We start from the raw sequence: 27,059 nt of genomic DNA, 5'->3' as shown, positions 1-27,059 counted from the left end.
CCATTAGAGAACTTTTAGCACTATAAAAACAATCTCAGGAGCGCAAGAAGAAGACACTGTGCTTTTGTACCGGTGGAAGAAGTCACTAGGAGAACTAACGATTTGGTCATTTATGGTGAACAGACTGCAGTAGAAATCTTGTTTTATGAAAAACACAAAAGACAACAAAAAAAAAAAAATTCTCTAGTGTTCACGTTTTATTTTATGCTGGCAAAGTTTGGAGCCCAGTACAAAAGGATGTATTATGAGAAGACTAGCTGATTATATGCCATTCAATCAGCATGAATGGTTTCCATGGAAAGGTCATCATCATTACATTTACAGTTCATCTTCAGGGGACAGTAATTACCCTTACCGTAACAGAAGAGGCTGTTGGCTACGGCGCCAGAGCCCCTCAGATTAAACCGAAATTAAAACATATATAAACATTCAGTGACCCATCGAGCATGAGGGGAGGATAAGTGAGGTGCATTTGTTTTGAATTAGGCCAGGATAAAGAACAATGATCTAATGCGCATATAGTTTGGTTATGAGTCTCCAACTGGGTCATGGAAAATAGGCCCTCCAGATGTGAAGCATATGATATATAGTATATATCTATACGTATATACATGCAGGGCAATGAATTAAACAACTGGGGATTGTGTGTTTGAGATAAGTTGCACATTCAGTTCACTTCATTCACATTCACTTTTTTAGAGGAACTCAATATGTAATCATTGTAGTATTAACCGGAAGTTAAAGGAGCACTATTATGTTCATTTTCAGGTTCAAATTAGTATTATAAATGTGTATATATATTCTACTGTGACATGTTAATATGCTTCAAAAAGCTCTTTATTTTTCCTATACTGCCTGTGCTGCAGCACCCTCTGTCTGAAACCAGAGCCCAGCCTGCTCTGATTGGTTAGCAGGCCGGCTTTATTGTGATTGGTCAACCACTTAGAGATGTCACGGCTTACAAAATCACGTTCTCAAATACTCCCTCTGGCATAAACTTTGGGATTTTAGTCTTTGCTGACCATTTACATGCACACAAACCCCTATAACACACTGCAGGGAAAGGGAAAACCCTAAAAAGCATAAAAGGGCCTCCTTAAAGAAATCAGCAGTATTACTCTTTGGGAAAGTCAGAAATGACTTAATTGCGAGAGGTGTGCTCTCTGATCCTCCTGGAACTGCTCAACGTGTTCTGAAAGTATTTTCCTCCCAAAATGCAGACCATTCCTGGTCAACATCCAGCTTTGTCCTGTGTCCTGTTCACAGCGTTTGTTGCAAACAGAGCAGAAAGAGAGAGACATTTCTCATGAAGTGTGAGAAAAGTACACAGACATTCCAGAGTGGACGTGTAAGTGGTAGCAAGGGACTGCAGGATGTGGGAATTTGTGAAAGGGTAGCACTTTTTTGCGCAAAAAAGTGGACAATTAATGTAGCGCCAATATTGTTGGCTAAGGTAGCTATTTAGTCATTGTATAGTGTGCATGCAAGAAGGATGTAATGACTTCATAACTCCAATGCGATGTTGAAATTAGAAAAGCTATCAACGAAATCCAGTCTGCTCATAATCACGTTTTTTGTATTTTCCAGTGTATCGCTCTTATCTTTAAACGCAGCCCTAACACTAACTATTTAATGATCATGCTGAAGTGTTTGCTTTACATTTTTAGTAGGTGGGAAAAGAAATAAGAAACACAGTTAAACAATTAGAGCAAGCATAGCAAATGTAAGCACCCTTGAATGATTCACTCACTTTGCGGGTCAATGAGTCAGGATGTGTTAGAGTGCAATGCTGGCACTCTTCCAAGCGTTCAAATAAAGAGAAGTGTGTACTATTTAGTCTAAAAAAGACACCACAGAAAAAATATCAATTGCATTCCCAGCCTTATAGGCTAATGGGAAACCTTAAAATGACTGCAGACAAGTTAAAAGTACAGAAACATACAGTAACTGGTTAAACTAAAGAATGGCATTGAAAATGTTCAGTTTATAGATATGGATAACTTTAGACCCTGAACATTTATTATAGACAAGCTTCCCTCTGATTCACTGCCCACACATGGATATCATATAGATACAGATGTGCATTGCAACTGGCCTTGCAAAGCCAATGGTTTCCCTGCTTTACAGTTTAAGATATTATTTCCATTTAGCAAATATATAATCCTAACTCTCCATATATCAAAGGACCTTTAACATGGTCAAAGGAAAATATTTGTATAATCTGGGAACGGAAATATTTCACCTTCTTTTAAAAGGAAAAATGGTTTTAAAAAATATATAGATATTCTATACTTTCTGTTTGTGGGATGTGACAGTACATCAGAATTGGAGCCAGTGTCATTTATCACACATCTGAGTTGGGCTTAACATGTGATCAATACAAACTACAGTAGCACCTGCGACATGAATCCGTCATGCGATTCCAAGTAACACTTTAACTAATGGCTAAGGGATACTTTCTCTCTCAAAGAAACATGACAGCCATTGATTTGACATTCATTGAGTGGGAATTAAAACAAAGTCTTGCGATTTATAACATGACTCTTTAGCCATTTGTGAAATAAAGTGTTATAATGCTTGAAGGCAACCCAACCCATGTTTTGTGGATCCTGACATGGACTTAGCAGTTATATAGCTGGATCATGATCATGGAGGCTGCAACACGTAATAACCTATCCCTCAATATTGGAGGCAACAGATATGAAAATGTCCTTTGAGGCATACTGCTGACTTTTTTGGGTTTTCCTTACCAAAAGTCACTTTGTGCAACATGTATTCAAGAGCCAGGAAGATTCTTCACGAATACTTGTATTTGTGTGTCTGACAGAAATGACTCGTGTCCTCTTTCATTTGATTATGAAACAGCTGGATTATTTAAATGTAATATTTTCAATGTTTGGATTTATTGCGACTCAAATCACTGTAGGTCATGTAGATATTTATGTTTCTGTTCATAAGGACCTCCAGATGCTGATTGGAAAAAATGTGAACAGCAGTGCACTAAACATAAGAAACGCTTTTCCCTCAACACTGAGAGGTTGTTCTCTTTCACAGTTTGGTCTTATACCTATGTAAAGTTTGAGAAATGTATATATAACCCACGTAATTGTGACATAGGACAGGTGTAAAAAAGTCTGCGTCATGAGGATGTGGGTGGGGATGGGTGGTTCCAAATAAACCAGACTTTGTAATGAAACTTCCATACTTAAAGGGGACCTATAATGCAAAATGCACTTTGTGATGTCTTTTATACATAAATATGTGTCCCCGGTGTGTCCGGGAACTCACGCAGTGTCAGAAAATAAAACCCTTTCTCTTTCCTCCGTATCCAAATCTTTTAAAAACGGGGGTACAACGAGCAGATACAGATTTGCTGCCGATATTACGTCAAATCGGCGGCGGACCCACAGAAAGTTGCTATCAGAAACAATGCCTGACGTGTTTTGGACGTAATTTCGTCTTTGTTTACATTAGCAAGCCTCGCCAACACTCAGAGCTAACCTGTACTGGAGAGCACATGTGTTTAAAAACCAGGAAATAAAAAAAGGAACTCACCTTGTGATAAACCCGCAAGAGAAAAAGCATTTGAGCTCCATACTGTTTCAGAAATAATCTTTGATGTGGTTTAGAACAGGATGGCGTTTTATCACAGCAGAATTTAACTTTATCTCCGGTAGAATTCTGATCAGGCATTAGCTCCACCTCCTCTTTTTTTCAAGCTAAGGACCTACAATCCGCATTTCTCTAACAGGGCTGCAAAAGGGGAGCAGTATGAGGCATGGCTACAATGAGTGATCTGTTTGGTATTTTAAGCAAAAAACTTCACAGACATGTTTTGTATAGTTATGGCCCTACAATATATTTTTTCAATATAGCATAATAGGTCCACTTTAAGTAACAACACTTTTGTTGTTGTTAAAAAAAAAATCTTTGTTGCCGAAACAGGCTTTGCACAGGGGCACTCATTGCTAATTTTGCTGGACATTCACAGAAAAATGCCTAAAAAAACACAAAATAACCTTTCGTAAGATATCATACTAACCGGACGGGTGATATATTGTTCAAGATCATATAATATAATAACAAATACAGACAGCATTACAATTCGTCTTTCCAATTGGCTAATTGTGTGGTGTGTGATTGTAAGGCCGCAGATGCCACACAGCCACAGGTCAACTGAATGGAAGTGGAACTAATGGAGGCAATGCCGGGGCAAGTGAAAACAAATCCTCTGGTGAGATGACCCAAATGATCATGCTCCGTATTAGATAACATATCATTCGGAGAGACATATACATATGGCACATCGTTTATCAGTGGTTGTATGAACCGCTGCTTCATAGCCATCCATCACAGAGCTCCTCATTGTCCCTTCAATGAATGACCGAATCGCTTACGAAGTCTGACTGGACAGAGTTCAAACCTGTTTGTTTTAAATAGGCTCTTCTTTCAGAGTCCCTGTTTGCAATTACCTCCGTGCTGGCCTTACAACCGCACTGGGCACCATTACACAAAAATGTCAAAAAGGATGACGGAGCTGTGGTTAGCGCAGACAGGAGCGCAGCCTCGCTGTGATGAGTTTCTGGCTCCTGCCGCTGTGCCCGATGGCTATGACTGAGCTCGTTATAAGGTCTCAGGTTTATCATCACACGTAAGGCTCCACTTAGCCAACATTAAACAGGAAAGGCCAAATAAATGCTGCCGCTGGCTAGGGAGGATATCTCAAAGCTTGATTAGCTTGACTTTTAGCAACCTCCTCATTCCTATTACATTTAAACCAAGCTCATGTCTGAAGAAATTACACATAGACGGCAATCCAAGAGAAGTTGCAGTCTGAAGGCTCTGCTACTAACTGACTCTTTGTTATACTTTCACTGTAATCTTAACGCTCTGAAGAGATATGGCATTGTTTATCTAAATGGAGATAAGCTTATCAACTGCAACACTGTAATGACACTAAATGCAAGACCACGGGTTAGAGCAATCTGCCAAATACTGGAACTGAGATAAATTAAAAAACATGGACTTTCACCGCTGGAAGTTCTGCAGTAGTCCTGCGTGAAACAAAAAATCTACGCTTACTTCCTTACTTGCTTGCTTTTGTTACTTAACTTAAGCACAAACTAATACATATTTATGTTGCGTAATAAACATACTTATTTTAAAAGGTCCCATGTCATGGCCATTTCTACTGATCATAATTCCATTGTTGAGGTCTACTAAAATAGATTTATATTGCAATTTTCCAAAATGTCATTGGTTTCTCATACAGCATCTCTGTATAGTATGTGTTTTCAAATTCTATAAACATGATTGGTCTTCCATCTTTCCAATTCTTTGCTTTGTAAAGACAAGCACAACCGAATCTAGTTTCTTAACGTACCTCTTTTCATGTGCTGTATGGCTCGTCCTCTATGGCCGGTTGAGATGCTGTCTGGGCTCCCTTCCCTCAATAGTGGCATTGTTGACAACCCTGAGGCATCCTGGGACGCCGTTCTCTGGCCATTGACGGTGTTAGCAAGCTGAGCAACAGCATCCTGGGCTCTTTTTTTCTCCTTCTTCAACATCTTAACTAGGATACCTGTGGGGAATGAGTTAAGTCATCTTTTTCATCTTGTTTTGGACAAAGTACCGGATGGAAACGGGATGATTGACTTCTCTCCAATGAAATGGAACTACATGGCACTCTTCTTTCGTGCATAATGTCAAAAAAGATGTTGAAAAACCCAACCGAATTTCTCTTTCCAAAAAGCAGGACCCAATTACTAAAGATAATCAATAGACCTTGTTGCAGTTTGACTTCTTTATTCCTTCGAACTACACCCGCAAACCGAATAACCATTAACAAGGCAAATACTCAAGGAGGCTTGATCTAGTGTCAACACGAGATTTAGAAATGTTCCTACATGAAACTGCTCACAACAAGCTCTGTGGATGATCTTGATTTCTTGAAAGAGACATTGCTGTTGAGTTTTTCAAATGTACTCTTTGGGCTTTAAACACCAAACCAAGCCAAATGCCATCTACTTCCATTATACTGGAGAGGAAGCATACATCTATAAGACTATATCTCCAACACTTGGCAACTAAACCAACAACAATCTAGTTGAATAAATACAGGTAAGCGGAAAAACAGATTTATTGATTGATTTCGGGATGAAGGGTTCCTCAAAAAGGCAGCCAGCTCTATTGAGGGCTTTTAATAATGGCGGAGTGCTGACATGCTCTCAGCGTCTGACCTTACAGGCTGGGGAAGATGTCATGGTCTGGGATGAATCAGTGGAGAGAAGAGGAGCCAGAGAGGCTGCATACTTCACCAAGATTCCACAAAATCTTCCCCACTGATGAGGTTATATTTCTTGTGTTTGTCTACTTGAATCCAAGTGTAGATATGCATCTGTGACAGGGTAATTGAGTGGCTACATGAGAAGGCAAGAATTCTTAATTAGATCCCGTTAACATTTGTATTGCCATGACACGTTTTTACTTCTCCATATGCAATGTCTCTATACATTAAGTCAATTTACTATAATCGTTTACTCTGTTCCATTTAATGTAAAAAGCTTTCAACAGTACAGCACTACCCAGCATTCGATCAATTGCTTTCAGCTGGCCTCACATTTTTTTAAATAATAATAACACACACACACAACAGAGCACAAATTCTTTCAGGACTTTCAAATGTGATTATCAAATTGACGGCTGAATGCTGGTATGCTTTCTGACTTGTAGAGCTATGTTTACTGTATCAAAGGGGTATAACACTGCTGTTCCTACCACTGGTGTGAAAGGAGACAACGGTGCTAGCAGAGGCCATGTTTTTACACTGTAAAAACCTGCTGATGGAGGAAAAATTGTAATCGTGTGAACTAGAATTGTTTGGGAAAAAACATGATCAAGCTATTTTACAGAAAGCTGCCAAGATTGCTTTACATCTTACTGAAAGCTTGTCACAGGGAACACATAGGGAAAGGGACAATGGCTTAGTGTTATTCTATCAGAGGTACGCTAGTGAAAAACAGTCTGTTTAACTTCTACGTCCTTAAACTACATTAACACATGAATAAAAGATTGCATTCTCCTAACATATTCAGCTCGATGCCTGTGTGCCTGTTTTTCCACTATAAATGGAAGTGTGCTTGATGGCCGAATCACAACCCATAATTTAGAGACAACACATTAGCCTATTCCTTAAGCATGCTTCTATCATGAGATTAGCAGACATCCACTTGTGGCCAGACTGTGGTGGTCAGCAGATAATTGGGGATGTTCGTAGAAAAAAAGTCTGATTGTCATTATTTGGGAGGAGGCATGGACGTAGTTTTGAAGGAGTTGGAGACGTTGGTTTATATTCCTGTCCACCAATACAAAGGGGGATGTCAGTTGGAACAATAACATGAAGAAACCAGGTCTACAATTACAGTTTCCAAAGAAACCAACCATGCAGCCCTCTGAAAACTGCCAAAATCTAAACCAAAAAAAAAATCAAAACTACCTCTAGCAGCCAAGTTGAACGGAGAAATATGACTTCTGTGGGTCCCATGTCATTGTTTCATACAAGTCATTACTTCAAACGGTTGTTCAGCAGGTTTTTCCATTAGCGAGATCTCTGGCGTCTGATATCTTCATTTATGCTGAACCCCAACATAGCCCTCGAGAATAGGATGAAATGTTTTTTTGGGGGTTGCACGTAAGATCTGTGGGCTGCTTCACATGCCTTGCACTCAAAATGTGGTCAAACTGAGCTCATGAAGTGCATTCCATCTCTCCTTCTCATCTTTCTTGTCACTCTTTATTATACTGTCCAATAAAGCAGACATCCCACCAAATATATATATATATTTTGTTGCCAAAGCTAGCGAAGGTGCAGTGCCAATCTCAGTAGTACCGCAAATTGCTTCAATTTAGCATACCATATACTACAAGTATGAAAAATCCTTTAAGATGTTAATCAGCATTCATTTAGATAATGGAATGTTTGACATATCCTTACAATGCAAATATTGTTCTAAAGCTTTTAAAAGCTATAGTATGATGAGGCAGTTATACTTTCTTTGTCCTTTAAAGATGCATAATACACTATATAGCTTTAAAGGGGCTCTTATATTCTTATTGAGGGTTTCCCTCTCCTGTAGTGTGCTTAATAGGTTTGTAATCAGTTCAATCAAAGACTTAACAAATCCTATCTGCAATATGACTGATTTAGGTCATTTCATCCAATCAACACTGATTTGCATATATGCTAAAACCAAATGCAGCTGGTGGAAAACAAAACCCTTAGTGAGTCGTTGTATTATCATTAGCAGAGGATGCAAATGCTACTTTCATACTGTGATGTCCATCAAATGTGTTGGAATGTCGGGATATAATTCCCTTTTTAATATATTTGATGGGTTTCTTTTTTTGTGCGCACTAAAGCACAAAGCAATGTTCTCCCCTCTGTATTGACATTTTTTCTAAAGACCTTTTCCAGCAATAAGTCAGAGAAATGTCAACCTGCTGGTGGCACTGAATGAAGAGTCAAGGTATCAAGTCATTTGGAAGCGTGGTCCGGGAACAAATGTCCGTGCAAATCCATCAGTTCATTGTCAACATATTTCACTGGCTATCCACCGTCTCTAAAGAGCCATGCTGATACTGAAGCTGAAAATAAGGAGCCAAAAATCTCTAGCCCAGAACATAAACTACTCCAACTATGAGACCTATAGAGATGTTCTGTTCAGTAGAAGTGGAGGCGACTGTAGAGTCTTTGAGCAATAAGTTGTCAGCATTATTTTTTATTGAGTGAATTTTGGAGCCTTGATGTAAGAAATCAAGCTGAAGAGCGGACAGAGTTTTTAAGAGAATCCAGGGAACCTTTGTCAAAGCAGTAACCACACAACGAGAAGCCTTTTTTGCCGTATCCCTGTTGCTATCATGATTAAGTATTAGCTAAATCCTTCCTGGATACATTGAACACGATTGTGAGCCAAGAGAAAATGAAACTGTATTATCGACAATTTGTGAATATTATTGGTCCTCACTTTGAAATGTTCTGTAGATTGCTAGCACAGATTTACCGCCTTAAGTTTGTATGCCTCCGCCAATCAGTGAAGTTGAAATTACATCCACGTTTGACCACAATCTCATAATTGTATCGTAACATTTGTGCATAATCATCATCTCTAAATTATAGCAATATGGTAAAAATACAAACAAGTTCTGTTAGGTGACCTTTGGCAAGTCGAGTCTAATAAGTTTATCTTTGAGTCAGTCAATTGGAAATGATTGGCAAATTTGAATATATTTCCTCTAGGTCTGGCTACCCCTGTAGAAGTGTCCCATGTAACGGGACAGCTTGGGAACATTTACACATTTCCATTCGCTCTGTCTCCCCATATCACACTGTCACTCTCCAATAAAGGTTCATCTTGGCCAAAAGACATTTAAAAAATAAATCCTTGAGGCCTTCCCGAGATTTCAGATTCAAAAGAATTTGATGGATGGACAACTCGAAAATATATCACATCTAGCCGAGCGTATTAAGAGCTTATCGCCAGCATGGAGGCATTAGGAACTTCCAAAAAAGCATCAAGGAATGACTGTATAACAACATTTTAACTTAGTTACAAACTCCTCCTTGTTGCTCAATTATCATGTTAGTGGTGGATGTGTCACAACCCTTGCAAAGTCCACTAAGCATTACCAGGTGCCCCACCGACCATGCATGGGAACACAGGGGGAGAGATAAAACCTTTTGTTTTATAGGGAACTCTGCCATAATTAACCCTGTGAGAACTGGGAAATAAATGATATGGCTGGAACTAATGTCATCCCTGCAGCGTTGGTCAACCTAAACTATAGAGTTACATGCTGCAGGCAGACCCCACCCCCCCCCAACTTTGAGGTTTGATAGTTTAGGCTACTGAAACTTTATATATAAACCTTGCAAAGAAAGAACATGAGGGGAATATGGTCAGCCGAGCGTGTACATTACTGGCTGAAATATGCGCCTTTAAACACGCACAGTACTAATTTGAGTGATTACTTTTGCATCATGTGAAACCCAGTGTATGACATGAAGAGGAGAGGAGAAGGGAGGATTTCCCATTACGCCGACTTGTTCCAAGAATTACTGTGGTGAAATATCTGCATGATAATATTCTGTTTATTTTGGAGCACTGAGGTTTTTGTGGCTAAATAATCAAGCAGACGTCTCAATTTTCTGACTAATGTGCTGTGATCTAATGACAAGCCGCAGCATGAGGGGTAGAGGGGAGAATAATCCCATAAAGCTATTAGAAATATCATATTCAAATACCATAATTATGATTAATAGTAACGATGATAAACTGCAGTCATTGGATGGAGATATATGTGAACATACACATTAAAACAACATCTCATGCTTACTTTGGGGCACTGGTGATGAAGGCAAGACAACTTAGATTTCATAATTTATGTGTTTGTAGAAACGCTGTAATCCAAACGAGCAATAACAAAGGCTGATTTACTTTAGGGTGAATACCGTTTTTGGCAAATGAAGATATCACTATTAACAGGAAGTGTGATTAAACTGTGAAGCTGGATGCAGAAACAGAACTTAAAATTGAAACCGACTCTACTCAGTTTGTTATTGCACATTTTCCCTCATTTTACTACAACTTTGGAATTCTCTTTTCAGATCTGCACTTCCTAACCTTACCTTTTCCGTTTAATGCTATCTCCTTTTATCACACTACAATATGCAGGGTGCATCAACTCATAGATGAGATAAAAGGACGAGGTATTTTAAATTTAAACAAACAAGCCAAACGTAGTACGACAGGGAATCAAGCCCAGGAAAGCTCTCCGTTAGTGGAATGGAACTTTGCACCTCTGACACGCATATACACTAGAGAAGCAACTAGAAGGGCATTTTGGAGAGCGCAAACATTCACCGAGGCCATTACCATGACAGTAGAGCTACTGCACTGCCTGGCGAAATGACGGCCCGCCGACTTTCCGGTGAAGAGTTGGCGCTAAGCTACTAAGCTGCTTTTTCTTTTTAAAATAATGCCTAAAAACTGCTTTGGTGCAGGACAGACAACAAAAAGGTTACATAAGTATTTACCTTTGCTTAGAAGGAAAGATGGTAAATGGTGTCTTTAAATGTAACTTTAAATCGACTGCAGTCATCCGTCACCATCTGAAAGTCCTTTCTGTAGCAGAAATAACTTTGGCTATTTAAACAAAAAGCAAGTAAGTGTAGCCCGGCCTTCTGACCAGACGATCAATAACAGACTTATGGTCTTTGTAAGACAAGGAAACAACAAAACATGGAAATAATACTTAAGATGGCTCCACCAGGTCAAAGGATACTGATCTCATTGTCACGGTGGGTCATCATCTCCTTCAGTTTGGTGACTTCTGCTGCTGACTGTTGGCTGTCTTCCCTCTCAGCTGCTGTCGGTGATGCTTTCCCATCAGCGTTCGGATTCCCTCCTCTTTGCTTGTCCATGATCATCATCTGTTTAAAAAACACAAATGCTAACTGTTGATTTAATGCATGTTAAGAAAATAGGATATTGATCAAGATTTTTGTAAAGATATTGTTAAGAATTAAATAATCTGTTTGTTATAGTCTGTCTATAGCAGTGTTTCTCCAACTTCTTCATACCAAGGACCACTTAACCAATACAAAAAAACTTGCGGACCACCTAACTCCCCAAATATCCCAAAACAATAGGCCTGCTTACCACTCCAACAGTATATAACAAATTACAGCCTAATAATGACAGCTTAACTTCTCTATATCGCCTCGTTCACACATTAAATCAACAATACAAATACAGATTATATCAGCATTTCGTTCAAATGCGATTTAAAAAGCTCAGGTTTTACACCTCTTATTATCAAATGTAGACTACATTTATTACGGAATTTATGTGCGAGCCAACAGACTCACAGATCGTTAGCTACTGAGAGATATGCAAAATACACCGCATGTACTGTACCTATGACACAAACCTCCGCTGTGGATTTTCAAAACAAAATACAGTAAAACTATGGTCGCAGGCTCAAGTTTAACTCTCTGAGGTCTAAGCAATTTTTTCACATGTTAGGCTCGTCTGGGCTTTTTTTGTAAAAATGCTATTAAAACATGAACCTTGGTGACCATCGGGCTGGCCTGCGTGGTCTGCCTACAAAACTAAAATAAAAAAAATGTTTATGCAGCCCCGACAACAGCCTCTGATCCTCAACAGACTTCATGCAATGCTTCATTGGATGCATATATTAGATAATAATCTCTATCTAACTCCTAAAACATCTAAATCTACTTCCAGCATGGATAAATGTTCATAAAAGACATCAATTGTTTTTCTAGAACAGATTACAAATCGACTGGAAATGGTACAAACAAGTGGCAACATGTGTGACGAAGGTGTGGCGCTGGGCTATATCATGCAATCAAACGTGACATTTAAGCTCGCTCCATTGTGGAGATATTCCCACGAGAGTGCGGAAAAGTTAAATTATTATTTATTTATTTCAAATGTGAAATTTTATTAATATACTCACGGATTACTAGGGGGCGCTCACACTTTGAGAAGCACTGGTCTATAGGTATGACATTTTATTCTTTAAAACTCTTGTTAAATGTCTCCTTTAATGGCTTTTCATGACTACATTGCAAGTCAATGTTCTACACTTTGCTGTTGAGAAAAACAGTCAGTAAACAACCATCTGATGCCATGAATGTAAACAAGCTGGAAAACACATCGTGGTATCATCCTGGAAAGTGGTGCTAAATTCCGTGATATTCCCTAAACATGAATTTGATCCCCCTGTATTTTCCCTGTCTGTAATCCAGGCTTAACGACAGGTGGGAAACCTGTTAGAGGATAGGAGCTTTTTCCACGTGGAGAAGAAGAAGACACGGTAGAAGAGAAAGGTACACAGGAGGGCTGAGACCGAGACACTTTTGGGCAATGGTGGAAAGTACATTTAGCCAAGTACTGTACCTAAGTACTGATTTGTCATCATTATACTTTACTTGAGTATTTCCATTTGATGCTACTTTACACTTCTACACCACTACATTTTGGAAGCATTTATTGTACTTTTTACTCCACTTGATTTATTTAACACAATACTGTCTACATATAAAAACCATTTTTTTATATGATAATGATGCAGTAATGTACTACCAATATACAGAGTTTTAAAAAAACAATATCCTAAAATGTTCTCAATATCGACAAACTACAATATTTACATGGTCTTACGTGTATTAGGAAGCAATTAAAACGTAATAAATGCATGTTCTATAATATAATAATTTTAATAGAGCCATTTTGCATATCGAGTGCTTTTACTTTTGATACTTTAAGTTATTACTTTCAATACTTCTATATTTCTACTCAAGTAACAATTTCAATTCAGGACTTTTACTTGTCTTGGAGTATTTTCAGATGAAGGTATTTATACTTTTAATTATCCTTATTCTTTTATATCATACTTTAAAATGTTGTTAGCAGTAACTGGCCCTTCATAGTGTATAGTTGATAGTCTACTGATTCATTTCTTTCACTGTCAACATGTATTTATTTTTATTTTTATTATTTTAGATGTTTTTATTTTATATTTAAGTTTTTTTATTTTCTACTGTTATTCATTTTCACATACATTTTAAGTGCTAAAACACAGAGGTTGAGCTGAACACCTAAACTCACAGTGCTTGAGATCACACTGCCGATATGCACGGCCTCTGAACCTCACCCTGAAACAAAGACAAGCGGAGCGTGTGAGAGGGAGCCAGTGTTGAGAACAAAGAAGAAAGGAATCAATTCAAAGCAGATCCAAGTTCCTCAGTGAAGTGTGACGGGGTGATGCTCAGAAGAATGTAAACTGAACAGGAGATAGAGCGTGCGGATCATAACAAAGTGAAGTAGAGATAAACAGTCATTCAAGTGGGATCTGGAACTGCTTCTGGTCCGCTGCTCGAACTACAACCAGCGGAGTGCAGGAACAGTGTGAGCCCTGCAGTGTTTCCCCTACGCTCCTTTAGCAGCAGTGGGTTGCAGTCTTAGAAATGTTGAGCACCGTCTATAATCCATCTGACTTTCTACAAAACAAAAACTTTAATCATTGATGTTTTCTGCAAACATTTGGCAGGCGACATGCAATTGGGAAGTATTTCCACTGCAGTCTGAATGACAAATAGTCGGTGGATCAGGCACCCAGCCAAAACCAAAATGATGCCCTGAGTCCACAAAACAAATATGACATTCATTTAAAAGAAGTCATCCAGTTCCCAAATAAAACATAGAGAATATAACATTTACAATGACCTGAAATAAAAGTCCCATTAATATGGCAGTGTATATATACAGTGGGGCAAAAAAGTATTTAGTCAGCCACCAATTGTGCAAGTTCTCCCACTTAAAAAGATGAGAGAGGCCTGTAATTTTCACCCTAGGTACATTTCAACTATGAGAGACAGAATGGGGGGAAATAATCCAGGAAATCACATTGTAGGATTTTTAAAGAATTAAATTCCTCGGTAAAATAAGTATTTGGTCACCTACAAACAAACAAGATTTCTGGCTCTCACAGACCTGTAACTTCTTCTTTAAGAGCCTCCTCTGTCCTCCACTTGTTAACTGTATTAATGGCACCTGTTTGAACTCGTTATCAGTATAAAAGACACCTGTCCACAACCTCAAGCAGTCACACTCCAAACTCCACTATGGCCAAGACCAAAGAGCTGTCAAAGGACACCAGAAACAAAATTGTAGACCTGCACCAGGCTGGGAAGACTGAATCTGCAATAGGTAAGCAGCTTGGTGTGAAGAAATCTACTGTGGGAGCAATTATTAGAAAATGGAAGACATACAAGACCACTGATAATCTCCCTTGATCTGGGGCTCCACGCAAGATCTCACCCCGTGGGGTCAAAATGATCACAAGAACGGTGAGCAAAAATCCCAGAACCACACGGGGGGACCTAGTCAATGACCTGCAGAGAGCTGGGACCAAAGTAACAAAGGCTACCATCAGTAACACACTACGCCGCCAGGGACTCAAATCCTGCAGTGCCAGACGTGTCCCCCTGCTTAAGCCAGTACATGTCCAGGCCCGTCTGAAGTTTGCTAGAGAGCATTTAGATGATCCAGAAGAGGATTGGGAGAATGTCATATGATCAGATGAAACCAAAATAGAACTATTTGGTAAAAACTCAACTAGACGTGTTTGGAGGAGAAAGAATGCTGAGTTGCATCCAAAGAACACCATACCTACTGTGAAACATGGGGGTGGAAACATCATGCTTTGGGGCTGTTTTTCTGCAAAGGGACCAGGACGACTGATCCGTGTAAAGGAAAGAATGAATGGGGCCATGTATCGTGAGATTTTGAGTGACAACCTCCTTCCATCAGCAAGGGCATTGAAGAGGAAACGTGGCTGGGTCTTTCAGCATGACAATGATCCCAAACACACCGCCCGGGCAACGAAGGAGTGGCTTCGTAAGAAGCATTTCAAGGTCCTGGAGTGGCCTAGCCAGTCTCCAGATCTCAACCCCATAGAAAATCTTTGGAGGGAGTTGAAAGTCTGTGTTGCCCAGCGACAGCCCCAAAACATCACTGCTCTAGAGGAGATCTGCATGGAGGAATGGGCCAAAATACCAGCAACAGTGTGTGAAAACCTTGTGAAGACTTACAGAAAACGTTTGACCTCTGTCATTGCCAACAAAGGGTATATAACAAAGTATTGAGATTAACTTTTGTTATTGACCAAATACTTATTTTCCACCATAATTTGCAAATAAATTCTTTAAAAATCAGACAATGTTATTTTAGGATTTTTTTTTCTCATTTTGTCTCTCATAGTTGAGGTATACCTAGGATGAAAATTACAGGCCTCTCTCATCTTTTTAAGTGGGAGAACTTGCACAATTGGTGGCTGACTAAATACTTTTTTGCCCCACTGTATATATATATACATATGTCTTTTATAAGGATGGAATCATATGTTTACTGACCCATTCAACAGGTTAATACATGAGCTTACTTTCAGCAAATATTAGTGCTTTTACAGTTTCGATTAATGAGTTAATTTGATATTTTTGTGTGTGAAAAGTGTTTGACTTATACAATATCAGAAAGTGTGTGTTTTTTTTATTCAGAACCTGAAAAGGTTTTATGTGTTGGCTTAATCATTTGCTCGGATCAAAGTTTATAACTCATTAGTTACTGCTGGTTCATTTTCTGTTTATGACTAAGAGGCAGAATTTTTCTGCGCTCTATTTTATAACAGAATTTCTGCAACAGAACAAAAAATTCAGACCATCCTTTTGTTTGTAGGTATGTGTTGGTTTGTTTTTTTAGCTGTTGTGACATATCTTAATAGCTAGTTTCCGTTTGCATGTCACGTTACACCTTGCCTCTAACTAGATGGCAAACAACTGAAAAACACCAATTGTCTAGACTCTAGACTAAGTCAGGCCGTGGGAAAATCAACAGCACTGAAAATAATTGTGCATCAGTGGATTGCAAAATATTGCCTACGTCTGGCGGTAGCCTTAAGAATAAAGCATTTGAAGTCAGCTTATAGTTGGACCTATACATTAAATATCATGACGATCATGATCAGTGAAACTATTCTACTTTTGCTTTATGATGATAGAGTAAAAATCTATAGTAACAAAAATCACATGTATCAAGAGAGGACGTTTTACTCAATGAAAATTAAGACATTTTCAGGCGGAGGACACTAGAGGGAGCTGTTTGGAGGAAGGGATTTTGACTCTATACATTCACTCCTACAGTGCCAATGGACCTCAAGCACTAACACTTAGGGAGCTTTCACACCAACAAACCAAAAAGAGTACACATGAAGGCATACAGACTGTCAGGTACCTTTTTGATTGGAGAGTTTTCTTGACTGTTATCCTGCCTCATCAGTACCCATTTAGGGAAGTCAAGCAGCATGCAAGTGCGTTGGTATCACAAAGAAATAACTGATTATTAGTTAAGGTAAATTGCAAATCGACTGTCTGTCACGATGAATAGTGACTAAAAGGTAAAAACAAGACCGTATAAAAGCCTCTTTGAGCATTTGCAGTCACAGAGTGTCAAAGAGCGGAAGGACACTCTCAAGGTACACAGATAAGGATAAAAGCACAAGATGTTGACAGTTTTTGGTTGATCATTCCGGAAAAAACCTGCGCTGATATGCATCAGAGGTACCTGTGGCCTGGCTTCCTGAGCAGATTCAGAGAAAAGGAAAGAGAGACACCGACACAGGGAGACATGCATACAAATGGTGTACATGGATAGACTGAGGAGTATTACCTTCAGCAGGGAGAAACAGAACTGGATTTTTCTCATGTCTGGTCCCAACGACAGCATCACATCTGGATCAGGGTCGTCCAGAAAGGCCTTGACTAACTCTTCCAACCTACACACACACACACACACACACACACACACACACACACACACACACACACACACACACACACACACACACACACACACACACACACACACACACACACACACACACACACACACACACACACACACACACACACACACACACACACACACACACACACACACACACACACACACACACACACACACACGCGCACACACACACACACACACGCGCGCACACACACACACTCTAATGACCTCAAACCAGTGCCACATTCCATGTTATAATCATCACACACTCAAACAGTTAATATTTATATCTGAGGAGTGTTTAAAATGTGGGTCTGCTCAAAGAAAACTATTTACTTAAACGTGTGCTTCAGCTCCACTGGGCCGGCCCTGTTGATAAACTATCACTGGATGATAGTCCAAACATTGGTTCTCTGAGCTCTGGACCCGGCCGCTGGAAAAGACCGAGGCAGCCGTCCAGACGGATCCGATGTAGGCACGACAACCTGCGGTTTTCATTTTCCACTGTCATGTTCAGTAGAAACACGCTCGGTTTACATGACAAAGGACTTAAAACAAACGTAGCGGTCTCGTTTCAGGGCCCTGTGAGACATCAGAGGTTTTGTGATACTAGGTTTGATTCTGGGGAATGCCCTGTAGTGCCATGTACAATATTTTGTAAGAAGGAAAAACATCCATCTTTTAAAAAGCAGAATTTAAGAGTTTCTTAATGAGTTTTCCAAAGGCGAGGTGAAATGTCATGTAGCATGTGGAGCAAACAAATACCGTATTAAGAGAAACAACTTCAGCATGCGTGGGGAGAGGATTATTACTGAATCTTACAAAGCACTGAATGGAGCAGAGTATTCTTCTGGAAAGGTAAAACCATCTGTATGCCTGATAATATATGAGCGTTTGGAAATGTGACAAAAAATAAGCAAAGATATGTGAAATCACTCGGCACTGGGGATGAATCAGGGGATAGAACAGAGAGGAAACGACTACAAAAAAGTCAGCATGTCCAGTGAACGTAGCTATGAAGGATCCCTGTGTGAGTTTGACCACAAACAGGGGGAAATCGAGGATAATCACTTGGGTAGAGAGGAAATAATAAAAAGGCTGACTGAGGGGACTGAGGCACTGTAAATACATCAGCGCTGAAGGGGCGGTGTGCCAAGTCCTCGCTGGAACCTCTGTCCTGAACTCTGGCCTCAGTCGCTGGCTCCCTCTGCCTAAAGTCTAAAGAGAGCAGTCCTGGGAAACTCCATTAGATCTGGATAAGCCTCAGTGAATGAGGTTTCAACTCAGCATCCATGCATAGCCGGCAGCATAAGTTATGTAGGCACTTTAGGCAAACCCAAAATACTTATACATCTTGAAGCATATTTGCTCAAGAATCTCTGGGTTTGTGGAGCTTAACAAATACAAATCAGAGTCCAAAAAACGACCATCTGCTCCCTTCCCTGGGTCCGACGTATACTTAAACATCCTTTCTGTCCTGAGATGGCTGCATTATGGACATGGGCGTCATAAAATAGTTTTACCGGCAGTCTTATTTAACTCAGACTTGGACATTTTTCTTCATCCCATCCATCCATCCATTTTCCACCACTCATCCGGAGTCGGGCTGCCAGAGAAACAGTTCCAGCAGAGGGCCCCAAACGTCCCTTTCCCAACAACCAGCTCTGACTGGGGGATTGCAAGGTGCTCCAAGGTCAGAGAAGAGATATAATCCCTCCACCTGGTCCTGGGTCTGCCCCTCGGTCTCCTCCCAGCTGGACGTGCCTGGAACACCTCCCTAGGGAGGCTGCTGAGTGGCATCTTTACCAAGGGCCCGAACCACCTCAACTGGCTTCTTTAAACACGAAGGAGCAGCGGCTCTACTCCAAGTCCCTCCCGGATGGCTGTACTTCTCAACTTACCCCGAAGGGAGACGCCAGCCACCCTCCGGAGGAAAACTGCTTCAGCCGCTTGTATTCGCCATCTTGTTCTCTTGGTCATGATAAACTGGGCCTACAATTACATTTAGTGACCTTTTCTATAGTGTTTACAATAGTACGACACCAAAATGTAAAATAGCCAACTGCCACACAGTGCAGTGATTTAGGAGAAGTTAGCTCGCTCATATAAGAATATCATCAATGAGGATGATATGTAAATTAAATGTTGTTGCTGTTGGATACAAATAGGCCAATATGTCTTTGCTATTAATATGTTAGATTTATGTTACTGTTTTTTTTCTGACATATTTGATAAAAAACGTTTTAAATAATAGCTTGGCAGAACCGAGTGGATTGAGGGGACAAACCTCTGGATCTCCTCCACAGTCAGCTGCCCGTCCCTCTGTTCTCCCGTTAACATGGCCAGCTCTTCCTTCAGAGACTGGATCTCCCTCTTCAGACGGGCTATGAGCTGAAAAACACACAAAAAGCACGGTTACAGGTCGACTATGTGTGCACATACACACACGATGCGCGATACTTTCACCTACAGTACAAAACAAAGACACAGTAGCGCTGCAGACAGAGGATTTCTGCTGCTGCCAAGTGATGAGACAATCCGTCTGAAAATGATCCTCTTTCTGATGCATTTTGAGGACAAACTTGAGTGATTCCAGACAACTGCATGCCCCAGCGAGAAAATACAGGAAGCAAAACATAAAAACAGCATTAAAAAAGCTACGATGGCAAAAGAAAAGTTCACATAAAACCCTGTGCTGCTGACTGTCCACACGTGTTTGGTTAAGGCCATCCGCACCGAGCCAACAGAGTGGTTGCTGTTAGTAACCGCTGGCCGGCTCTGGTTACTGCATATATATCTAAACAAGTAAAATATCTCACCAAGTCCAGACATAGCTTCTTAAATAAGTACTTAGATAGCAATCTTTGTAAAAAAATAAAACAGCAAGAATGTCTATTATTTAAAAAAATCATGATGAGAGGAGAGACAATATGATAGAGCCGGACATTGTTTTCATAAACAGCTTGTAGCATCGTGCCACTGATTTATACTGACAGCAATATGTTTTCCAATCTGTGCACCCCAGGGACCGCCTTCTCCACCTGACAGTCTTTTTCATTAAAGCATATATGATGAGAAATCGATGACATGAAAGCAGGATCCACCAAACACAGATGTGTCAGGGCCCGGCGTTGTTGACATATAACCTTTAGTCTTTGTAGATAAGCATGCCGCCCTTTCTCTTTTTCCATGCCTACAGAGGTCAGTCTGAGCGGCCTCATGTCAGTCTAGGCAGGGATTAGCAGGCGTCTAGCTACATAGCACCTCAAGGATTAGCGAGTTCAGATCGTAAATGCATTGCGCGTATGTAAAAAACGCAGCAAAAAAGAATTGATGTTAACAATAATAGGTGTTCTTAAGGGATAGAACTTCTTCAAAAATGTTGCTTTGGCTTTTTTCTGTGTTTTTAATGCTCCGTTGATAATGAAATGTGTTTGGTTGACCTAAACTGGAACTGCCAGGTTTATATTATTTGTTTGAACAAGTAATTGTGATAAATTAAAGTAATGTATCACATGATGCTGATGCCGTAACTTCTACACTTTTGAAAGAAAGCTCTCTACATTACTAATTAAATCATAAATCTCCTCCTTCACAACAGGAGCAAGAGGTTAGAGGTGAGCTCACTTGACACGTGCCCTTATATTGATGCTGAGCCGTTATTAGCAGTGTACCTCAACTTGAACCTGAGGTGCTGTGATTAAATGTGAACGGGGCCACATACATACATAAACACACGACCAATAAAGAAGGATTTACAGCTTGATTTATTTTGCAGCTAATTGTGTGTGATATTTAAAGAGATATTATCCACTTTTTAAGTGGATACACAATCAGTGTTGATGTTCATTTAAGGCAATATATTCCTCAGTGCATGCTACTGTTAATACATTTAAAGTGGAGTTCTCCTGCTGCAAAATCTGAAGTCCCTCTTGCATCCGGAGCCGCCTTTTGGTGTAAGACTGATTTAGAAAGAGGCAAGGAAGAACTTCAGACTGCTATTTCAGCCAAGGGGGTTGCTTTAGATGCCATTCAAACACAGAGAGTTATGTCCTCTTGTCTTGCAAACCTTTTACGTTTCCAAAAGTGAATATGGGATCCTTTGTGTGTAAGTAAAAAACAGAAGGAGTGAAGCTGCAATCTGTCATCCAATAACCACAACGTTGTTTTTTTGCTGGTTTGGACTACAGACCTTACAGACCTTGTGTTTTTAAATATTTACCTGCATGCATGTGTAGGCTTCATTTATGTTGACTTGACATTAGCAGTGCACATGAAATGCATCCTGGTATGTAGGCACTCCTGGTAGGATCCCCCGTAGGAAAACTAAGTTCTCTGTCAATATAGTGAACACTGAGGAATGAATCGCTTGAATGGACTACATTTTCAGTGAACACTTATTGAAGATTCACATAAAAAGGTGACAAATTGTCCCTCAAACTGGCCAAATACCTTGAAAAAAGGAATCAGAGGATGACCTTTCTACCCTACATCCTAACAGAAGTGTCGATGGAGAGGAAATAGGCCAAGACCAAAATCAATGAATGGTGTTGTTTTTTAAAGAAAGCCAGACCAGTTGAAATAAAAAAATACGCACAAATAACAGCACAAAACGACACACTACAACCACCTAGTGCCAATTGTTCCTTTTCTCACATGATTCACTTCTTTCTTCAGTATAAATCCCACTTTACTATAAACACCGGATTCGACCACACTGCGAAATACTAAAGCAGACTGAAGGGCTGGAACGGTATCAGCGGCAAACAGCAAATACAACACAAAGTGGCGACTCCTGACACAAAGCTGCTAGGGAGCTTGGTTGTTAGTAAAATAAATCGGGGGCAAAGGTCAGACTGCGACATCTAATACAGCAAAGGGCTTTCCGCTCACATGTTGTAAGCGGAAAGTCAAAGCCAGTCATACAGTCAGACATTGTCAACTCGAGATGCTCTGGAGGAGAAACAGACCTGCAGTGTGGTTTTGGGTAGATGCCACTTAGCTAAATGCAAAATGTCAGCTAAAATCCACCCGTATCATATTTTCTAACATCATAGCTGACCATCCCTCACCAGAGCCGCTCCCTGCATCTCTTCTTTGGAGCCCGGAGCCTGATGTAATCCTTCCAGCTGCATCCTGAAAAAATGACCGCCAGTCGTTGGTCAGCGGAACGGGGCAGTCTATTTCAGAGCGTCGGCCCACGCCGGTACCACAGCACCACTGCATGCTATACACTCTGAATAAATATGACTCATATTCAATTGAAACCAAGTCAGTGAAATCATTCCACATGCTTATTATAACTTTGATGGCATGCAAAAAGCACATGAATATCTGTATTGCTTTATATGTGCTGCCAAATATGCTACTCATTATTTAAAACAATACTTCCTTAAAAAGGATAGTTATTGAATATGGTTGTACTTATCCACAGTCACTTTATTACATTGACTGTTCTCCACTACTTATTCTGTCACCTCAAAGAAAGGCCCAGCACATAATATTAACAGTGGTTTGTGTGAACGCTATATTTCCAATATGTTTACGCGTTTGCCCAGCAGTTGCATAGTCTTACAGTCCATGTTTCCACTCTACCAAAACCCAGACACTCTTTTGAAAAAAGTGTAATTTTACTTTGCATAAAAAGGGGAGAATCATGGATGGATCGGTCAGTTTACTGTATTTGTAGTCATTGTGTGGCTTTTTTTCATTTGCAATTATCTTTTGTTGATTTATTGTAACTGTATACCTGCCTATTGATGTACTTTCATTTGATTTATGTATTATCGTCTTTATATTTTATCTTACGTATGTTAATGTATATACTGTACATATACAGAGAGATTTTATCATTTTTATAATTTTGTATCCTTCAAATATTTGAAATACAGTGCATACTTAAACCTTTTGGTGAGTCTTTTTTTACTTGGCTGAAATAAGTGTTGCTGCTGCCCCCAGCCACAGCAGTACATTGCTTGACTTCCGTGCAGTAATTTTCCAAACTGGGGGTGTGCATCTACTGTAGGAAATATACTGCCTGTGGACAAGTACCTCATACAACCCCACTTCAAAACATCCAAACTCTGCCTTCAATTATACATCTTCTACTATCCAACCTCTGCAGCAAACCACCCACAGTGAACGCTAAGCACTACAGTTGAACCACAGGTTACACCTTAGATGCATTTATAATGTAGTCTGCCACTCACACACACACTGCTATAATGTGGCCTTTTTTATGAATGAAGAGGAGTCATAGTCTACCACTGCACATAAACAGGGGCAAGGCTGCGTTCCATGCATAGCACCATTAAGGCATTTAAGGCAAAGAGCACTGAACTGAGTCACACCGCTGCACTTACAAACTCTCTTCTGTCTTAAAGAAGTCCGGGCTATTGGACGAGGACCTGCGGAGAGCAACCCCCCGCAGGAATGTTCACACCCTCTTCACAAACATGTCTCTCTGGTGGCCTGTAAGCAGGATTATTTTTGACTCACAGGTATGTGCTAATCAGAGCTGTCTTCTCAAGCGAGACTTGTGAATCTTTGAGAATGAAGAGAGTCGAGGTTCAGTAGGGTCGCCCAGCCTCCTATAACCCTAAGCTGCATAACAACACCTTAAGATCAACTTTTTTGACCCTTTAAGAATTATCTTGATGGCAATTCCGCTCAACTCAAGCTTAGCACCTCCTTCATGCAATGCTCAAGTTTTAAGTGCACACTTAAAATCAGGAAAAGGTGGACGCTTTATAGAAGATCCAGTAGCTTTATATTCAACTGAATTGATGAATATGAAATTAATCATTCTTACTGCATAGCGGGATCAGCCTGATAACTCCATCTGGAGGTAACTTTGATATTTAAGCCTTTGCAGACCATTTACATGCACATAAAACCTTTATAAACACACTACAAAAGAGAGGGAAAACCCTCAAAAGCATGACTGGGCCCCTTTAATAATACTTATCTATACTAACTATGGAAACTAGCTATATACAGTATACACAATAACACTACCTCCATGTCATCTATCTTGATATTTGTATACCAGTAACTCAAACGAGAGCAGAATTAAGTCAAAAATATATCATCAGAAAGGAGAATTGAACAATACTGATTCCATGCTATTTGTGCTTCTCCTACTGTTGAAATAGGTTCACATTTGCAAAATATAGGTTTACTATTCACAAAAATCCGGTTGAGGCGCCTTTTGCCTGCAGTCTGAAGGCAACCGTAAGACCCACAGAGCAGACCTTATATGGCGTGGTCACCATGGCTGACTTCATTATGATCACGGGTCATTTTCAACACCTCATTCTTTCCCTTTTCCCTCAGAGACGTGTTCAATGTTTTGTCGGGTCGGTCTGGTTTCCTGCTGTTCTTAAATGTGACAAAGTGCATTGTGTAGCCTGCAGGCTATAGCACAGGACCATTAGGGCAGCATGTGGTCTGAACCATGTACCAAACTCTCACTGCCAGATTGTGAAAAAGGCAAACTCCAGGTTTCAAATCAATTACCACAGCCGGCAGGGCCAACAGACAGTGTGCCTTCAGACGGGGGCCAGGCCAAAACGGGAGTCTGAGTGTCACCCCAAACCACGATAAATGACATCATTCTAATCTGCAAACTGCCCTGCTTGCTTAACTTTTTTTTCTCAGTAAACCAGGGGGACAGATAGAGGGAGAGACAGAGAGACGGGAGAAACGGACTAAAGGAGAAACACACCAAAGAGCCATAAACGGAGACGAGAAGTTTGCCTGCAGAGTTTTGGGTTTGCATGGCGTTGAAACTGTGCGGGAGCAGCAAGACACTGTCACAATTACTCCGCCGGCCGCAGACTCTCTTAAAAATACCTCTGCAGGGTTTGCAAGTGGCCAGCCAAGTCTCACTAACAGTAATACAGTAGCAGTTGATCCTCAGGCAGATCTGGGTGGGAGGGGAGGAAGCGGATATGGCTGTGATGACTTACTACTGTATATCCCCCGTGGGGCTATTACAACAACTACCAGATCTGCTTCCTGGCGCACTACAATGGGGGAAGGTGTGACAAGTACTGTAAAAGGAGAAAGCGAAGGAAGGTTAACCTGCATACGCTTCTCTGGTAATCTGCTGATTCCCAATAACTCCTTATATAATGTATATCAGAGTGTAATATAAGGTAGATTTGGACATTTGTGTGGGGTTTATATAACAATGAAGAGGCCTCTGTAACCACATATGTTATCAATTTATTGCCTATATTATAACTAGGGCCGGGACTCGATTAAAAAAATGTATCTAATTAATTACAGGCGTTATAATTAATTAATCGCAATTAATCGCATTTTTAATCACATATAAATATTTGACCTGAGAACAGTGAGAAGCCATTTTTTTCACATGGATTTTAGTATACCATTGAATAATGACTGAATACATAAGCTTAAGCAACAAAACATTGTTTATTTTTTTCAAGGTGGTACTTAACCAAGACCAACAGAAAAGTGCAATTTTTGCCATAAAGTGTAGCAATAGCATATTTAGGAATATAGTACATTTCAGAGATTCAGGTAGCCTATAGGTAGGTAGACCTTCTGTAAACTATAACACTTTGTTTTTTAAGTAAAACACAATACTTTCAAGTACATTCAGAACATTGGAAACCCTGACTATTAGAAAACATCTCTCTGTTGCTTCAGAGGCCAAAACAGACTTTGTTGATTTACCAACAGTTGATTTAAAAAATCTAATACATTTCAGTCCAACTCTCTCAATAACCTTGGCCAAAACAATAAACAGTTCAACATAAAGTGCCAGTTGCACCAACAACATAATGAATAGTTCAACATAAAGTGTACCATTTAAAATAAAATAAAAAAGTGCCAGTGATTGATCTCAATCCCTCCTATTCTTCCAATATCCTGATGAAAAATAAAATCTCTCTGTTGCATAGGCCACTGTTTGATCAACGTGAATTGGGTGTGGGTCCTTGTACTCCGAGTCGGGCTAACGTCCACGCTAGCTTCCACGCTAGCTGCTATATGTTTTGCATTGAGGTGATACGTGCTGCGGTGATATGCAAATTCCTTTTTGCATAATTTGCAAACAACCTTGCTCTTATCGACGCTTCCATCCGTCCGTTTTTTAAAACAAAATGTCCCATCCACGGGGCCAACCAAAGCGGTCTCATCAGCTTCTTCGTTCATGTTTGACTATTGTTCACTGTGGTTTGTTGTTGTCTGAAGTCATGAACATTAGTTGGTGCTCCAGTATAATCGGTACCCCCGAAACTCATCCAGTGAGAAACGTTCCGCGGTACAAAAATAAGTGCGATTAAAATGCGTTAATTTTTTTAACGCGTTAATTTTTGTGTAATTAATTAATCTTAATTAACGCGTTAAAGTCCCGGCCCTAATTATAACATCAAATAGAAATGTATTCAGACTTTATAGCTACTGAAGAAAGCTATGAATTATTGGGTTCTTTCTCGGCCCATGATACCCCCTTCCAAAAGGTTTAATGTAAATCAGGTCAGTAGTTTAGCCATGAATCTTGTCGGGGGTAATGATATTTACAAAAAATTAACAAAAAAACGATGTCCTCATATTGACAACATCTGGCAAGGAATGCGTGCAATGCGTGCTTCCTTG

General features: G+C 40.0%; 1 protein-coding gene across 1 annotated transcript in view; it reads right to left on the bottom strand.

Annotated features, from left to right (window-relative positions):
- Nucleotides 1-27,059, bottom strand: part of LOC307046432 (kinesin-like protein KIF6) — a 73,370-nt gene that overhangs the window by 31,194 nt on the left and 15,117 nt on the right. The window contains exons 8-12 of the mRNA XM_079692826.1: nt 22,502-22,565; nt 19,717-19,820; nt 17,313-17,418; nt 11,341-11,488; nt 5,384-5,581 (exon numbers count right to left, since the gene is read on the bottom strand). Of these exons, the coding sequence (XP_079548952.1) occupies nt 5,384-5,581; nt 11,341-11,488; nt 17,313-17,418; nt 19,717-19,820; nt 22,502-22,565 (620 nt within the window). The remainder of the gene's footprint in view (nt 1-5,383; nt 5,582-11,340; nt 11,489-17,312; nt 17,419-19,716; nt 19,821-22,501; nt 22,566-27,059) is intronic.

This window comes from Notothenia rossii (genome assembly GCF_949606895.1).
Source record: "Notothenia rossii genome assembly, chromosome: 7".
Classification (NCBI taxonomy): Eukaryota; Metazoa; Chordata; class Actinopteri; order Perciformes; family Nototheniidae; genus Notothenia; species Notothenia rossii.
This window is presented reverse-complemented; position numbering and strand designations above follow the sequence as displayed.